General features: G+C 41.0%; 1 protein-coding gene across 1 annotated transcript in view; it reads left to right on the top strand.

The window, feature by feature from the left end:
• Positions 1–16,965, top strand: part of EIF2AK3 (eukaryotic translation initiation factor 2 alpha kinase 3) — a 64,200-nt gene extending 47,235 nt beyond the window's left edge. The window contains exons 12-17 of the mRNA XM_081253851.1: positions 144–293; positions 1,751–2,528; positions 4,832–4,999; positions 9,282–9,383; positions 14,387–14,449; positions 15,754–16,965. Coding sequence (XP_081109977.1) covers positions 144–293; positions 1,751–2,528; positions 4,832–4,999; positions 9,282–9,383; positions 14,387–14,449; positions 15,754–15,954 — 1,462 coding nt within the window. The 3' untranslated portion in view covers positions 15,955–16,965. The remainder of the gene's footprint in view (positions 1–143; positions 294–1,750; positions 2,529–4,831; positions 5,000–9,281; positions 9,384–14,386; positions 14,450–15,753) is intronic.
• The last annotated feature ends 2,192 nt before the right edge of the window (positions 16,966–19,157 follow it).

The following is a 19,157-nucleotide window of genomic DNA, read 5'->3' as shown; positions in this document are numbered from 1 at the left end:
TAGAATTATGCCACTAGGCTGACTCGTCTGTTTCCAATTTTAGAACAAGGGAGAATTTTATTTTATTGTTTCATACTGTCTTTGGATATATTGCTTCTTAGATCCGAGCAACCTTCAGTGTCTTCATTGTTTCTCTGTTTCAGGGAATTGGCTCGGGAAAAAGTAATGCGAGAAGTGAAAGCCTTAGCCAAGCTTGAACACCCAGGAATTGTTAGATATTTCAATGCTTGGTTGGAAGCACCACCAGAGAAGTGGCAAGAAAAAATGGATGAAATTTGGCTGAAAGATGAAAGGTAACTTGGTTAGATATAGACTTAAAAACTAGTATTTATTTCAGGCTAGTTTTTGGCTTACATGAACAAAATATCCTTTCTATAACTTTAGAGATGATTTTTTTAAAAGAAAAATAACAGCAGATTACTGTTTCTGTCATCATGTTTTGGAACATTCTCTAGTCACTTGTTAAGTGAAAAGCTGATTTAGTTTTTAGAACATGAACTTTTTTTTCTTTTTTGTCCAGAACATGAATTTCTAAAATCATTGGTAGATAGAGCTCTATGACTTATAATTCACTGAAGGATTTACAGTAGCCTTTCTCAATAAGAGATATTGTCTGCTTTTGTCTCCATTTTTTATTTTAAATTTTCATTTAGTTTCTTAGTAGTTAGCAATTTACAACTCCTTTCTAAAGTAGTTTTAAACTATTTGCAGTTAAAACTACAAGAACTTGGGACTTCCTTGGTGGTCCAGTGGTTAAGACTTTGCCTTCCAATGCAGGAGGTGTGGGTTCAATCCCCGGTCCGGGAGCTAAGATTCCACATGCCTCGCAGTCAAAAAAAACCCCAAAAAAACCCAAAATAACATAAAACAGAAGCAATATTTTAACAAATTCAATAAAGACTTTAAAAAATGGTCCACATCAAAAAAAAAAAATTACATCAACTTATGGGAATTCCCTGGTGGTCCAGTGTTTAGGACTCCTCGCTTTCACTGCCAAGGGCGCAGGTTCGATCCCTGGTCGGGAAACTAAGATCTTGCAAGCCGCACGGCGAGGCCAAAAACCAAAAAGCAAAAAAACCCCATGAACTTAGGCAACCTGAAGATAATTCCCATGTTAAATATGCTATTCTCTAGGAAGGAAGGCCCTTTTAAAAACTACTAAATGAGAACAAAAAGGAAGCAGGCTACAAATAGACTATTTAGTAAAGAGCTGGAGTAAAATTCCTGCCTGAAAGTACCAAACACAGCCCTAGATCCACATGAGGTACCTAGTTACAGTGACACTTACATACACAGCCAGTAGCCAAACCACAGAAGGACCAGGTGAAGTGACCCTGTGTCTCAAGCCCTCATTTGGATGGGGGCTTCCGAATCACGGCCACCAAAGGGTTCTGGCCTTGGTGTTCCTTTGTGCTTTGTGTTTTGCACATAGGCCTTGGCTGTTCTGGGCATGACAGTCCCAGATAACTGTTTTCCAGTGTAAAACCAAGATTTCCAATTAAGGAATGGATGGACTGTGATGTTCTTTGTCTCCTGTGGCATGTTTTCATTGAATTTCCATGTTGTCATTTGGTAACTGGCTTTATTATAGTTGAAGCTTTGGAGACAAAGCATGTAGTTACAACACTGTAAGTCAACTGTACTTCAATAAAAATCAATCAATAAAAAAATAAGCAAACAAAGGATGTAGCTCACATAATTTAATCAACATGTATTCACTCTCATCCCTTTGTACTTCTCCCACTCTTAGCACAGACTGGCCGCTCAGCTCTCCTAGTCCCGCGGATGCACCATCCGTTAAAATATGCAGAATGGATCCTTTCTCTACAAAGGAACGCATTGAAATCATAGCCCCTTCTCCAAGAAGCAGTAGGTCTTTTTCGGTCGGGATTTCCTGTGGCCAGACAGGTTCATCCAAGAGCCAGTTCTCTCCTCTGGAATTTTCCGGAATGGGCCACAGAGACACGAGTGAGTCGGTGGACGCGGCGTGCAACCTCCAGGACAGCTGCCTTACAGACTGTGAGGGGGAAGACGGTACTAGGGATGGCAATGATGAGGGACACTCCTTTGAACTTTGTCCTTCTGAAGCTTCCCCTTATGTAAGGTCAAGGGAGCGAACCTCCTCTTCTATAGTATTTGAAGATTCCGGCTGTGATAACGCATCCAGCAAAGAGCCCAAAACGAACCGACCGCCTATTGGCAACCATTGTGCTGATAAACTAACTGCAGTCCCGCGTTCCAGTAGCAAGTCTTCCTCGGAACCTCCTTTGTCTGTTTCTCCTTCAAGACCAACCACTTTAAGTTTAGATCTCACTAAAAACTCTGTGGAAAAACTCCAACCCAGTTCACCAAAGGTGTATCTCTACATCCAGATGCAGCTGTGCAGAAAGGAAAACCTCAAAGACTGGCTGAACAGCCGCTGCACCATTGAGGAAAGAGAGAGGAGCGTGTGTCTGCACATCTTCCTGCAGATCGCGGAGGCGGTGGAGTTTCTGCACGGCAAAGGGCTCATGCACAGGGACCTCAAGGTCTGTTTTTGTGGAACATCACCCAAGGGTTTCAATGTGGTTTTTTTTCCTATTAAAGTCATTCATTTTATTTATTTACTTATTATTTTTATTGAAGTACAGTTGATTTACAATGTTGTGTTAGTTTCAGGTGAACAGCAAAGTGATTCAGTTTTTTATATATATATACATATTCTCAGTTGAAAACCTATGTATTCTGTTCGTTCTGACCTATCATTGAGCCTAATGTTAAACCTTCTAGGCCCTCTAACCTTTTTGTATTTTGGTCACGTGTTTGTCACGTATCAGTCTCAACATAGCTGCCAGAAGTTCTCAGGGCTCCGTGTTTTAAGTCTTTTGGAGGTGTTGGGGAGAAAAGTATCACTTTCCCCCGCTATTGATCAGAAGTCCTGGGTTTTCTTTTTTTTTTTTTTTTTCCATTTAAATGAGCTTTTTTTTTTAATTAATTTTTATTGGAGTATAGTTGATTTACCTGGTTTTCTTCTCATCGATAAGCCAGGAACGCATATGCATCCCTAAGCCAGTCGCCTGGCCAGAGGCTGGGATTATGCTGATTGGTGGATGCAAGTTCTGGATGCAACCTCTAGGTAACATCCCGTAGGAACCATGGACTTGCTGCCCAGAAGAAGAGAGTCCCCAAAGTCACATCAGGATACTTCCGGTGGAAGCGCAGGGGGATGGAAAGACGCTGGAGGACCAAAAAGAAAAAAAACAAAAGTCTGTTAGTGTTGGGAAAGTAAAAGCTGACAGCGGAGCACGGAGAGGGGAGGAAAGATGAAAGTTAAGGCAGAGCCTAATCCTGTCTCCCTTACAAGGCTATGTGAGGGAGAGTAGGGGGGTATCACTATCGATGTTGGTTGTATGCAGTAACTTCATTGTTTCAAAGTCCAAACTGTATGATGGCACTTTGGAGTTTTGAAATAAACTGTTTTCTGTCTGGCAGTATTTGAAGCCCAGTGAAAGTCACTTTTGTGAGCTACATGGCTTCCTCTTCCCTTACTTCAAGGGCTATGAATGGTGGTCATGTGGGCTGAGAGTAGGCTCTAGGGAAAGACGATGTATTTCATGTAGGGGATTTTGGGTTTGAGGAGCCTGTGGTTAGATGTATCTTACGAGCAGTTGCATATGAGAGTTTAGAACTCGGGACGGGGGTTGTGGGGTGTATGGAAGCCTGTGAGTATTAGAAGAGGCAACACAAGATTGTAGTTAAGAGCTCTTATTCTCCTTGACAGCCTACCTCCCCCTCTCAGACACAAGCCCGAAGATCAGTCTGTTTCGTTCATTCACCAAATAGTAGTGATTAGCTACCGTAGGGCAAGAATTGGACACGTGGCAGTGGAGCAGAAGTGTTTTTCTCACGGAGCCAGACTGCCTGGGTTTGAATCCCTGCTCTACCCTTACTAGCTGGGTAACCTTGGGCAACTTACTGAACTTCTCTGGGCCTCAGTTTTCACATCTGTGAAATGAGGGACCACTAGGACTAAAAGCGTTGTATTACATGAGTTAATAGTAATGAACTACTTAGATCAGCTTCTGGCTCATTGCAAGTGCTATATATGCATTTGCTATTATCATTATTATTATTATTATTATTATTATTATTATTATCATGGCTTAGGTCACAAATATAGAGGAGCTTGCCAAGGGAGAGTATATAGAATAATGAGATGGAGGTTTAAGTACCCTAGACCCTAGGGAATGTGAATCTCTAAGAATTTATTTAAATAGATGTTCAGGGACTTCCCTGGTGGCGCAGTGGTTAAGAATTCACCTGCCAACGCAGGGGACACGAGTTTGAGCCCTGGTCCGGGAAGATCCCACATGCCGTGGAGCAGCTAAGCCTGCGCACCACAACTACTGAGCCTGCGCTCTAGATCCCGCGAGCCACAGTTACTGAAGCCCTTGTGCCTAGAGCCTAGAGCCGCAACAAGAGAAGCCACTGCAATGAGAAGCCCCGCACCACAACAAAGAGTAGCCCCCGCTCGCCGCAACTAGAGAAAGCCCGTGCACAGCAACGAAGACCCAACACAGCCAAAAAATTAATAAATAAAATTTAAATGAATAAATAGATGTTCAATAAATATTCACTCCCTTTGCTACCCTTGCCTCTTCTTTACTCACAGTACTTGTCTAGCATTGAAGGATTGTTTTTATTTTCATATTAGCCCATTGTAAAGAGAAACATGCTTGAGAATATCTAGTGTCTTGTATTTATTTTCTGTAGTCATTTAAATAATTCTCTTCACTGTCTCTCCTTCTCCATACACACCCACCATGCTTTTGTCTGTTTCATTTTTTTCCAGCCTTCCAACATATTCTTTACAGTGGATGATGTGGTCAAGGTTGGAGACTTTGGATTGGTGACTGCAATGGACCAGGATGAAGAAGACCAGCTGGTCCTGACCCCAATGCCAGGGTACCCCAGACACACAGGACAAGTGGGGACCAAGCTGTATATGAGCCCAGAACAGGTGAGCCTTTCGTTTTCCTTCTGAGGAATAAATAGATTTTTAATTAGGGTGGCAGCAAGCTAGATGTGCTCCATGAATCTCCATCCGTGCTGTGTTTAAAATACCCAATAAAATAAAAGCTGAAAGTGATGAAAACTGGCAGAAGTGTTCCACAGGCAACACAGCTAGGGTACAATTCCACAACGTGGATTGGGGTGTGGAGGAAGAAAAATACTAAAAATGCATGAAATGTGCTCACCCTCTGAACTGGAACCTGACAGCAACCAGAAACTTAGAATGAGATTTTGAATGTCCTCCTCCCAAACTTAATTGTCATTCACCCTGTGTGAATTATGCAGGAACTGTTTTCAGAGCCAGCTGGAGGTAGTGTTCTAAGCTGTTCTCTACAATAATACACAGGCAGCTTCCGGAATGTACCATGGCAGGAAATAAAGGTGGACAGGCTGAGCTATGTTGCCTTGTGGGATGCTTAGTCTTCCAAGGAAAAGCTCCAAAACTGAACAGAGACTGGAAGAGTGGTGGGAGCAAGGCATCCTGGGAGCTTCAGCACAGCATCCCTGGCCACCACTACGCTGATGGTATTCACAAGCTTACATATGCCTAGATCGGCGGTTCTCAGACTTTCTGATCATTGCCTGTTTATACTTGTAAACATGATAGAGAGCTCAAGAATTTTCCTTGGGCTTCTCTGGTGGCGCAGTGGTTAAGAATCTGCCCGCCAATGCAGGGGACACGGGTTCGAGCCCTGGTCCGGGAAGATCCCACATGCCGCGGAGCAACTAAGCCCGCGCCACAACTACTGAGCCTGTGCTCTAGAGCTCACGTGCCACAGCTACTGAAGCCCATGTGCCTAGAGCCTGGGCTCCACAACAAGAGAAGCCACCGCAATGAGAAGCCCACGCGCTGCAACGAAGAGCAGCCCCCGCTCGATGCAGCTGGAGAAAACCCATGCAGCAATGAAGATCCAACTCAGCCAAAAATAAAATAAATAAAATAAATAAATTTAAAAAAAAAAAAAAAAAAAGAATTTTCCTTAAGGAATTTTATCCATCAGTATTTGCCATATTAGAGGTTAAAACGGAAAGTTGTAAAATTTTTAATTCAGTTAAAAATGAGAATATTAAATGTATCACATCTTCAAGATATTTTCTGAAAAATAAATATTTTCCAAAAGAAAACTAGTGAGAAGAGTGGCATTTACTTACATTTTTGTAAAGCTCTTTACCGTCTGACTTAAGAGAGATTTCATATCTGCTCTTGTATTTAATCCCTGGCACTATGTTATTTTGGTTGAAGTATATGAAGAAAATCTGACTTCACATAGATAGGCAGTTGGAAAAGGAGGAATATTTTAATACCATTTTCAGGTAGCTGTGGGCATTCTTCTTTGACAGCATATCAAAATACAATAAGCAAAAGTTTCTGAAGAGTCATTTGCCCTGAATCTAAAACCATAGCAGTGAACATTTTGTATTCTGTGACTTTAACATCCGTTGGTCCATTTTGCACATTGAATGGACCTTTGACCCACGCATGATGTTATAAAACTGTGCATTGGTCATTTGGAAACTATTGGTTCCCTAAGTTATGCATCTTTTCCAAAAGTTGTCACAATTCACTATACAGTATTAAAAAAATCACTCTGGTTAATATCACCACCAATCTCACCAGAAGAGGCTTTAAGTTATTAGGAAGCTGTCAGGTTCCCAGTGATGGACACAAATTTGCCAAAATTCTGACATTCACTTCAAAGCTCAACTTTTATTTTTGGCAACAAATACTGTCAGTCTTCCTTGAAGTTCCATTCTCACTTTGTTCATCTTTAAGAAAATATCTGTCAGGTATCCAAGTATGAATAACCACAGTTTGTCTACCAGTTGTTCTTTCAAGTCAAAATGGAGCTCTATGAAAAGAGCATCTGGTTCATATAGTAACTCAAACAATTGCACAAATGCTTTCTCTTGAGACAACCATTGTACTTCGGTGTGGAGCAGAAATGCTTAATCAATACTGCCCATTTTGTCACACAGAATATTAAAAAAATGCATACCTAAGGGGGAAGATATAATAAAATGAATAATTTTTACTGCTTCAGCAAGGACATTTTAAGTGAAACTGTCTTCCTCCCTCCCTCCCTTTCTTCCTTCCTTTCATTGAAGAACATAATTACTACTAGTATGGTTCGGTGCTGCTGCCTTGGTTCAGCAGTGCAAATGTCAACACAGTGAAAAGACAAATCATGTCTTAGAATTATTATGAAAACAGTCTCGACTTTGTAGACCTCCTGAAAGGGTGTTGGAGTCCCCAGGGATCCACAGACCACACTTTGAGAACTGATGGATTAGTTTATCTTTGGAACGTTATATCAGAGACCAGTCACAGGAACTGGCCTTTATTTTACTGTTGTACAGTATCCTTTCAGACTTCTTGAGTTGTTTGCATTATTCACGTGTTTTCTTTTTTATGCGTAAATTTTATTTTTTTATTTAATTAAAGAAATTTTTTAATAGAACCCTATACTTAGACATCTTGAATTTCAAGATAAGGGAAAAATAATGTAAGTATTTAGGTACGAAAAAAAAGCACGTTACAGCTTAAAGAGCTTGTTTTCTATAACACTCAACCCTGGAGGACAATAAATCAACATTTACAGTTTGGATGAAAAATAGCTGTGACCCACAAATCATGTTTCTGGCCATAAAGTTATTCGTATAAAAGAAATTCGGCATGTTTAGGTAGGTAAGAGTTAAAAAAGAATCTCTTAAGTGAAAAAAGCCAGGGGCAGAAATGTGTGTATAGTGTGTAAGGGAGGGAAAGATAACTATATATTTGCTTATGTTTATATAAAGAGCTCTGGAAGGATGTACAAGAAACAAATAGTTTTGGGGGTGGTAGGTAGAGGAGAAGTGACTGGTGGAGACTGGGCAGATAAGGGATGGACAGGAGGGAAGCTTGACTGTATACTTCTTTTTGAATCATGTGAATGTGTTACCTATTAAAAGTGAGTTTAAGAAGGGAAACATTTGTTTTGGATGTTTTAGTGACTTAGACATTTTGCTGTTAGGAATATCACTGTGATAACCATCCCTGTGTACAAATCTCTGTCTGCATTTCCATCTACCCCTGGGGTGGATGAAATTTAAATAGAACCGTTAAGTGGTAGTAAACATTTATTGCCAGGTTGCTTTCATGAAGGTGTGTTAATTAATATTCTCCAGATAGTGTATGAGGTGTCCTTTTCACTGTACCCCTGTAAACTCTGTTTTGAACATATTTTCTTTGAATACTTCCCAGACCCCAGTAACAGCTAAGGCAAGAGAGGAAGATGGTGTAGCCTGATGCAGTCACTGGAACTTCCCACCTGATAGTCTATAAGCAGAAAGGCAGGCTGGGTCTCAGAAGGAACCAGGGAGACAGGTATCAAGTGTAGTTTAGAGAGGAGGTTGTAAAGGGTTCCTCATGCCTGACAAATACCTTGTGACCCCCCCAACAAGAAATGCTGGTGTGAGTATTCCCAAAGGGAGGGCTTCCTTGGCCTTTGCCAAATGTCGTTATGTGCCTAGAGTTGTTTTCCCAAATAAAAGGGTTCTTCTGAGTCCCCAGGAGGTCACTTTTAATTTGAATGAGGCTTTGTTTAATAGAGTAGTAATTCGTTTGTTCATTTTAACAAGTAAGTATTTATTGAGGGCCTTCTCTGTACTTAGCCCGGTGCTGGATGGTGAGAATTCAAAAGAAGCAGTTCCCTTCCCTCCAGGACTTTATAATCTAGTTGTGAAGAATAAGAAATAACACACATGAAAAATACAACCAAGAATGCAGTGAAGTCCATAATTAAGTGCCGTAATGAGGGCTAACCACGGTTGATTAGTGGTTTGGAGTAATGAAGATTTTCTCATAAAAATAGGTGAGGACTAAGATGGTTAGAAATGAGAGATTTGCTTTAGATAGTGCTCGCTTGCTTTGAAAAACTTCACCCCAGGGGTAGGGAGAGCAGCTTTTCCTGGCTCCTGGCTCCAGGTTTCCGCCGGGCCTATTTTACTGATGCATATCTCAGAGCTATACCTGGGCTTCCTTCTGTAATGCTGAGTACTTTAATTACTCTTGCTGTGGTGAATTGAAGAAAAGAGGCTTGAGAGATGCTTAACTCTTAGCTAACATTTCTCCCCGTACACTTAAACCAAGAAGAGACTGAGTCAATATCTGGATTCACTGATGCCGTATTATCCGTTGTACTATCTCCGTGGATGTTTTCCTAATATTTCTTCTTTGTTTGGGGTTTCAGATTCATGGCAACAACTACTCTCATAAAGTGGACATCTTTTCTTTAGGCCTCATTCTCTTTGAATTGCTGTACCCATTCGGCACTCATATGGAGAGGGTCAGGGTAAGTGTTCCGCCCCCCCCTCAAAAAAGGTAGAAAAAGAAAATATTAAACCTTAAATTCACAAAAGGAAGAGTTTTAGAAGAAGAGTAACTTACTCCTAATACCAACAGACTGGTTGACGTAGAAGAGGTCACGTGAGTGACGCAGAAAGGATTTGTCGACTGTTTGCTTCCACAGAAAGCTCAGTCTTCAAAAACTGTTGAGTCGAGGGCTTCCCTGGTGGCGCAGTGGTTGAGAGTCCGCCTGCCGATGCAGGGGACACGGGTTCGTGCCCCGGTCCGGGAAGATCCCACATGCCGCGGAGCGGCTAGGCCCGTGAGCCATGGCTGCTGGGCCTGTGCGTCCAGAGCCTGTGCTCCGCAACGGGAGAGGCCACAGCAGTGAGAAACCCACGTAATGCAAAAAAAAAAAAAAAAAAAATGTTGAGTCGCGTTGTCTGTTCCTTGTTGTTGCTTAAATTCATCATAACTTAACGATATCTCGCACTCAAATTTGCAATAAGTGCAAAGCACAGGGTAAGGGAGTGAGGGTGACGGTGTTGGTTGGTCAGAGAAGAATTTTCCAGAGGACAAGTGGCCATACACTCACACACTTAAAAGGTGGCAAACTAAGCATGATTAGGGTTTTTTTCCCTCTCAAAATAAACCAAGATGATGGCCTTTATGGAAAACAGTACTGAAAGTCTTTTCAAAGTAGACCTCTGTCGCATTCTTCCCCATACTTCATAAGTGGTTACCCTCCACTTTTCCAGCTGTTGTCCCTGTACTTACTTCCGTATTTGCAAAGTTTATGTCCTTATCACCATTTCTTAATTTATCAGTGTTAGACCTTATCTGTTGACTCCTGGCCATGGTAGAACAGGATGTAGTTCTCACATAGAACTAAAAGGACCTACCAAGTGTTCTATACAATAAATAGGAAAAAAAGAAAATAATTTAAAAATCAAAGTGGCTAAATTTCAGAATACCAGAGGTAAAGGCACTAAAAGCTTCCGGAAAGGAAAATACAATAGGCCCAACGTACGTTAAAGGATCAGGAATCATATGGCATCAAAATTTAAGTAGTTATGGGGAATTCCCTGGTGGTCCAGTGGTTAGGATTCCACGCTTCCACTGTAGGGAACACGGGTTCGATTTCGATCCCTGGTCAGGGAACTGAGATCCCACATGCCTCACGGTGTGGCCAAAAATAAATAAATTAAAATAAATTAAAAAAACAAAGTATTTTAAAAAAAACTTGTGTAGTTAATAAGGACATCAAAAGACACTGTCAAGAAAGTGAAAATAGGGCTGCCCTGGTGGCGCAGTGGTTAAGAATCCGCCTGCCAAAAAAATAAAAAAGAATCCGCCTGCCAATGCAGGGGACATGGGTTCGAGCCCTGGTCTGGGAAGATCCCACATGCCACGGAGCAACTAAGCCCATGTGCCACAACTACTGAGCCTGCACTCTAGAGCCCGCGAGCAACAACTACTGAAGCCTGCACGCCTAGAGCCCGTGCTCCACAACAAGAGAAGCCACCGCAATGAGAAGCCCATGCACCGGAACAAAGAGTAGCCCCCACTCACCACAACTAGAGAAAGACCGCACTCAGCAACGAAGACCCAACGCAGCCAAAAATAAATATATTTATTAAAAAAAAGAAAGTGAAAATACAACCCACAGAAAATATTTGTGAATCATGTATCTGATAAGGTTCTAGTATCCAGAATATATAAAGAACTATTGCAGTTCAACAACAAAAAGACAACCCCATTAAAAAATCGGCAAAGGACTTGAACAGACATTTCTCTGCAGAAGACTACAAATGACCAATAAGCACAACACCATTATTCATCAGGGAAATGGCAATCAAAATCACAGTGAGATACCACTTCACACCATCTAGGATGGCTAGAATAAAACAAAACAAAAACGGAAAAGAAGTGTTGGCGAGGAGATGGAGAAATTAGAACCCTTGTGCATTGCTGGTAAGAATGTAAAATGATGCAGCCACTGTGGAAAACAGTTTGACAGCTCCTCAAAAAGTTAAACATGGAATTACCATATGACCCAGCTGTTCTACTCCTAGGTATATACCCAAGAGAAATGAAAACGTAGGTCCACACAAAAACTTGTACACAAATGTTCATAGTAGCATTTTCATAATAGCCAGAAAGTAGAAACAACCCACATGTCAATCAGCTGATGAATGGCAAAGCAAATGTGGTTTACCCATACAGTGAAATATTATTCAGCCATGAAAAGGAAATGAAATACTGATACATACTACAGCACAGGTGAAACTTGGAAACATCACACTAAGTGAAAGAAGCAGACATAAAAGACCACATACTGTATGATTCCATTTATGCAAAATGTCCGGAATAGGCAAATCCATAGAGACAAGGTAGATTAGTAGTTGCCAAGAGCTGGGGATAGAAGGGGATGGAGAGTGATTGCTTAATAAGTACAAGGTTTTTCTTTGGGTGATGAAAATGTTCCGGAATTAGAGAGTGGTGATGGTTGTACAACATTGTGAATAGAATAAAAGTCACAGACTCATACACTTTAAAATGGTTAAAATGGTGAATTTTATTTATGTGAATTTTATTTCAGTAAACACATTTTCTAAAATATGTAGTTATGTAAAAATTTTTTTGTTAAATTAAGCCATGCAAATATTGTTCTATGCTAGACCAAATAATGTACCCTGACTTTCTTTTCATTCTGATACAATCCTTTTTTTCAGAATTGCCTTTTCTCAATTGCTTAGTTTTCTATGAACCTTTGCTGTAATTTTTAACAAATGTGCAGAAGTCTGTCACATATCAAACAATATTTTCTCTGTGCTTCAGTATAGCTTATCCAGATAGATAGATAGATAGATAGATAGATAGATAGATAGATAGATGGATTGATTTAATTTGTTTTCCCCTGGAGTCTTTCCTCAAAGCTTTGTTCTCCAGTCTGGACCAGTTGCCCCCTAGACCTTCTGTAAGCTGTCATCCAAGGATGCACTTCCCTACTCTCCTGGCTTGGATCCCTTGTTTCCTAGCTTCCATGTTTTGCTTTGTTTTATTTTCTTGCACTACTCTTTTATTTTGCTGGAGCACATTCTGCAGTAAATTCCTCAGAAACAATGTATGAGAAAGAAATTTTTAGAGTCCTCGGGTATCTGAAAATGTACCTTTTTTTCCATTTTCATACATAACTGATAAATTGGCCAGGTTCCAATTCTAGATGGAAAATAACTTTCCTTCAGAACCTTGAGAGCATTGCCCCATTTCCTTACAGCTTCCAGCGCTGCTGTTGAAAAGCAGATACCATTCTGATGCCTGATTTTTTAATATAGGGTATCTTGGACCTGTTACATTTTCGTTTCTGGAATCTTTAGGGCTTTAGTTTTATCAGTGCTGTTATAAAATTTAGTCCTTTCACTGATCTTTTCCCCCTGCCACCATTGTACTTAGCACTTGGTAGATTCAGTTAGAAGAGGTGAATCCTTCAGTTCTAGTAAATTTCTTATATTATTTTTGATAAATTCTCCAACTTTTCTGTTTTTTTTTTCTTTTCCTGGAACTCCTGACTTAATCCTAAAAATGCCTAATTTTTTTCCCTCCTATTTTCCATCTTTGTCTTTTTGTACTACATTTTTTAAAATTTTTATTTATTTTATTTTTTGCTGTGTTGGGTCTTTGTTGCTGCACGCACGCTTTTCTCTAGTTGCGGCGAGCGGGGGCTACTCTTCATTGTGGTGCGCAGGCTTCTCATTGCAGTGGCTTCTCTTATTGCAGAGCATGGGCTCTAGGCGTGTGGGCTTCAGTAGTTGTGGCACATGGGCTCAGTAGTTGTGGCTCACGGGCTCTAGAGCGCAGGCTCAGTAGTTGTGGCACATGGACTTAGTTGCTCCGTGGCATGTGGGATCTCTCTGGACCAGGGCTTGAACCCATGTCCCCTGCATTGGCAGACAGATTCTTAACCACTGCGCCACCAGGGAAGCACTGTACTATTTTTTGCAGGAGTTCCTTAACTTGTTATTCTAACTTTCCTAAGTCCTTTATTTTGACAATCCAGTTTTTATTGTCCAAGATTGTTCCATTTTTATAGTATTTCGCTCTGTTTACATGAATTCAGTATCTTCACATTGCTGAGAATCTCAATTACGTGTATGTATATATTTTAAGTTTTCTTCCCCCATATTGTCTCTTTCCTCTGGGTTTTTTTTTTTTAACTTTCTGTTTTGAAATTATTATAGATCCACAGGAAGTTGCAAAGACAGAGAGATACCCTCCACCCACTTTCTGCTGACAGTTACATTTGACATAATTACAGTACAACACAAACTTGACATTGGTACAGTGTATGTATATAGTTCCATGTTTTTGGGGGTTTTTTTGTGGTACGCGGGCCTCTCACTGTTGTGGCCTCTCCCGTTGCGGAGCACAGGCTCCGGACGCGCAGGCTCAGCGGCCATGGCTCACGGGCCCAGCCGCTCCGCGGCATGTGGGATCTTCCCGGACCGGGGCACGAACCCGTGTCCCCTGCGTCGGCAGGCGGACTCTCAACCACTGCGCCACCAGGGAAGCCCAGTTCCATGTTATTTTATTTCAGTATAGGTTTGTGTAACCACCACTGCAGTCTAGATACAGAAGTGTCACATCAACACAGAAAACTCCGTCTTGCTACCCCCTTATAGTCACACATTTCACTCCCTACCAGCATCTCTGAGTCTTTTAATGATTTGTGTGTGTGTATGTTTCTCATGCTGATAATCCTTAGCTGTCCATTCATATTTAAGAATAGGGCTCTTGGAGAATTCCCTCACCGCAACTAGAGAAAAGCCCGCACGCAGCAACGAAGAGTACTGCTCGCCACAACTAGAGAAAGCCCGTGCGCGGCAACTAAGGCCCAACGCAGCCAAAAATAAATAAATAAATAAATTTTTTAAAAAATCTCTCTATGTTTAAATAGATCCACATATCAAAATAGATTTAAAGATAAGTAATACTTTTCTTTCTTTCCAGATCTTAACTGATGTAAGAGATCTCAAATTTCCACCACTATTTACTCAGAAATATCCTCGTGAGGTTGGTATTCATTCTCATCTTTTATTTTCTTTAGAATCTTACTTAGAGCGTGAAGCGTCCTTAGCAGTCAGCTCATCAGTTGCCCCGTTTTACAGATGAGGAAGCCTAAGGTCTAGAGAGGAAAGGGACCTGATCCCAAGAACACACAACTTGTTAAAACCAAAGGCTGTGACTCGGTCCCGGGTCCTGAGCCCAGTGCTCGGTGCTCCAAGCTGCATGACATCCCGTCTGGGAAGTGTAACAAACCTTGCGTTTCGATAAGGCTGGACTCCTAGCACGCCCTCACAGCCGTAGAGTTGCCATTATGATCATGCCATTGATTTCTTTATCTTAGTGAATTTGGGAGAGATCTTAAAAACTGGCTTCTTTTTTATAAAAAGTCACTAATTTCCACTGATTTTGTGTGTTGGAGTTATGCCCCTCAGAGTGACACAGTAAATGGTCCAGAAGAGTGGGAAGGGAAAATTAAGCTGGTCTTGATGGTAAAAACGGTGTGTAATGAATTTTTGAAGTTTCTTTTTGCAGCTTTTGTTTATTTCATAATATGTCCATAAACATTTCACTTTAAAATTTATGTGTTGATAAATCTTGAATTTTCTTAGTAAATTAAGTTGAGGTAAATGAGACTGTGTGGTTAATCATCAAGTTGGAAAAAGTCTAATTGATCTTTCAGTATTATAACGAAGGGTTGCATTAAAAATGAACTTTATAACAATATAGAGATATGCCGGCCTAAAATGAAATATATTTTATAAAAACTATTCTTTTATGTATTTTACAAAGTCGATGAATCAATCCCTGGGGGGGCTCATCAGAATCCATGTTACATTAAAGGGGTTCAAAAAATCAGTAAAAAGGGCTAGGTACTGATCACTGGCATGGTTAATTTTTAATTGAAATCTTTGAGATAATTGTACATTCACATACAATTGTAAGATGAATTTATTTTAAAAGTCAGTGTATGCTTGCGTTTCAAAGATGTGAATGAAGACCTTTTATTATATGTTAGAAAACAACCAATTACCCCAAAATGGTCCAGGTGTGTTTGGAGCAGGGGTTGGGCAAACTATGACCCACAGACCAAATCCAGCCTGCTGCCTATTTTGGTAATAAAGTTTTATGGGAACACAGCCAGGCCCACCTGGTTATATATGGTCTGTGGCTGCTTTTGTATTTCAGTAGCAGAGTTGAGAAGTTGTGTCAGAAACTGGCTCACAAACTTAATATAGAAACATTTGGCTGACTTCTGAATTAGGCAGCTGGTTAGTGGCCCTTTTATTACAAAACAGTTTTTTATCTTTCAGTATGTAATGGTGCAAGACATGCTGTCCCCTTCCCCTACGGAACGGCCTGAAGCTGCAAACATTATTGAAAACGCTATATTCGAGGACTTGGAGTTTCCAGGAAAAACAGTTCTCAGACAGAGGTCTCGCTCCATGAGCTCATCAGGAACAAAACAGTCAAGACACTCCAGCAGCTCCCATAGCCCTTTGCCAAGCAATTAGCCTTAAGCTCTGCTCGCGTCCCTAACGGGTGACACGGAATAGCCCACTCCGAAGGAATGTTGATTTCCAAAATCGTGAACTTGAAAATTTCGTTCTTTGCTCGATTTCATTTTGGACTACTTTTTCTAAATCAAATTTAAACTGGGTTTTGGAGCTCAAACCTTTGAGCCAACTCTTGATTTTTGCTCTGCTAAAGGAGAGGGCTGTCACTAAATCACACGTGTCCCTTTTCCTTCGTTGGTCTCTTGAAATCGGCCGGCCAAGCATCCTAGCCCTCACGTTTTGTCTAAGGAGGTGGAAGCAACCCCTCAAATGTATAGAGAGAATTATAAAATGGAAATATTTTTGTAGTACAGAAAAATGAAAGTCCCTACATGTAGTAACTAGACTGTTCTAGAAATACACTTTCTAGAGATACAGTGGTGATTTTGAAACTGATTTCCAAAAAAAGCTGACTCCATTTTTGTCCCTGGTGGGTAAATGAGGAATCTGCATTATTTTGGAGGACAAGTAGCACAAATTGTATAGTGGTTTATGTCCATAGCTAGTTTTCTAGTGACGTTTGTAGCATTAAATAGCTTTATTCCTTAGATGGTTCTAGGGAGAGTTCAAGAGCTTTTTGTACTTTTACCTCCAGTAAAGGGAAAATGAAGCTTTTTGTGTAAATTGGTCAAAAGTTCTGGTTTGGGGAGGAAAAAAGCCGTAGTAAGAAATGAATCATATATTATAACTAACTTCTTCAATTATGGACTTTTAAAATCTAATGAAATCTTAAGTGTCTTAAATATAATACTGTAGGTTGGTATTTTCCCCAAACTGACTGTAGATAACAGTTTAATCATCTAACTTGCTAACATGTTTTTATTTTTCACTGTAAATATGTTTATTTTTTATTTATAAAAATTCTGAACTCAATCCATTTGGGTTGGTGGTGTATAGAACGCATTTAAGTGCGTTAACTATTGTGACTTCTTTCAAGTCTAAATGATTTAATAAAACTTTAAAAAATGATTTATGGTTGATTGTTATTTTGGGGGGAACCAGCCCTGAAATGGTAGCTTTTCAAATTTATAAAATGGGATCATAGGTCTAAGAACAGTCATAACCCTACTCTCAACAAAGCTTACTCCTAACCTGTTCTAAACAGGCATCTTCTCGTCATTTCCCAAGGACTTGACAGGACCAAGTCCTTTTCACAGTTCACTGGACTCATAATCCAGAGACACTAGATCAGTTCCTACTTGGTGCCAGGGACATAAAGAACACCCTGCCCTAAAGGCAGACCTCGAAGAGCAAAGGCTCTGGCGATGCCAGTTGTGTTGGGATCACAGTGTGTCTGACATGTACGGTGGAGAGGCATGTGGCATGAGGGCACAAACCAGCTAGACACAACCTTTAAGGGTCAAACGCATGATTATTTCCACCTTACAGATACGTAGTGTCTGACCCACAAAGTTGGAGCGATTTTTAAGCTGGACGCACATGTCACAGATCTTTGTGTGCTCTGGCCTCACTCTCACTTCGCTGTGAGTCTCTGACTTTGTCTTTCTTCCCCATTCTGCTTGGCTCCTGACCGGCCCATCTCTCTTCGTCATCTCTTGGTCGACCTGCTTCAGTTACCTTTTTCCTTTTCCTCTTCACGCCAGTGAGGGATCCTGTTGATTTCTTCCCAGTCTGCCCACTCAGTCCCGGCTGTGGACCCTTTGACCCTCACGACCACCCTGAGAGCTAGCTATGAAAATGGTATAATAACGCCATGGTGGGTGTTATTATTGCTATTCTTCTTATGGCGAAACTCGGGTCCAGAAAGGTGTAATTTGCCCAAGATCACAAAGCCAATCAGAGCAGAACTGGGATCAGATCCCAGGAATTCCAATTCCTAGTCAGGGTTTTGTCTATTCCCTTGCACCAAGTTGTCTAAAGGTTTGCAAATATCTTACATGATATAATCAGGCCCTCTTTCATTTTAATTCCGCCTGTGCCTTTGCTGGCTACTAGGATGAAAACAGCCATGGGAAGTTAAGGGGCTGGGCCAGCAGGACCTAGCAACTCCTCAGTGGTAGCCAGAATGGAGTCTCCTGCGTTCTCACCCAGAGCCCTTTCTCCCGACTCCAAACCCTACCTCCCTTCAAGTTGTCGCTTTTTTTGTACTTAATAACTCTTTTTTTTTTTTCTTTTTGCAGTACGCGGGCCTCTCACTGTTGTGGCCTCTCCCGTTGCGGAGCACAGGCTCCGGACGCACAGGCTCAGCGGCCATGGCTCACAGGCCCAGCCACTCCGCGGTATGTGGGATCTTCCCGGACCGGGGCACGAACCCGTGTCCCCTGGCTCGGCAGGCGGACTCTCAACCACTGCGCCACCAGGGAAGCCCTGTACTTAATAACTCTTAACCATTGTCAGACCGCAGATGAGCCTGTAGCTGGTGCAAATCAATCTCCTAAATAGCTGAGGTCCCAGAGGGTAGGGACACACCTTCTTGTAAGCCCAGTAACGTCTATCATAATGTCTGGTACTTGATTACATATTTGTCGAATTGAATTTGGAAAACATAACGTGTAACTCACATAGCTGCAGCCCTCAGGAAATAGCCAAATGAGGAAAAGAAATGCACCAGTCACTGCAATAAATATTTGGCAAAGTGAAGGAGAAAAGATGGCTGAACAATCCTGATGTTAAAAACAGATAAATTATTATGAACTTCCATCAAATCTTTAACTGTGGCCATTTTTAAGTCTTTTGTCATTTACAGACAGTTCTGGGTGTACTCTGATGCTTTTGCAAAAATGTTCCTATAAAAGGGTTTCATCTTCAAGGAATTCATGGAAAAGACTCTGACAAGTACAGGTTTCTGGTAACTGACGATACTGCTGAACTGATGAATAAGCATTTTCAGAACTCTAATGGAAGACTGATGAATTCATAAAAGTGCTAACAAAAGATCAAGATAAAAACAATTAATTACATGGGACTGAGTGAACAGATGAGGATGATTATAATTTTTGTGACTCTGTTTGAATTTAAAAAAAATTTAAAAAAACATAAAAATCTCAAATCTTGTAAGTTTTCTAAAGGAACGGGACCTTAGGGTTTAATTTAAATGAGAGGAGAAGTGGGCTGGGACACTCAGCATCCATGTGGCTCTGTCTGATGCTCTCTGCTTTAGCCTACCTCCCTCTCCATCTTTTACTGGAGTGCGTTACATC

Source organism: Mesoplodon bidens (assembly GCF_964165515.1).
Source record: "Mesoplodon bidens genome assembly, chromosome: 14".
Taxonomy (NCBI): domain Eukaryota; kingdom Metazoa; phylum Chordata; class Mammalia; order Artiodactyla; family Ziphiidae; genus Mesoplodon; species Mesoplodon bidens.
The sequence above is the reverse complement of the archived record's forward strand: the minus strand, read 5'-3'. Positions and strand labels throughout refer to the sequence as shown.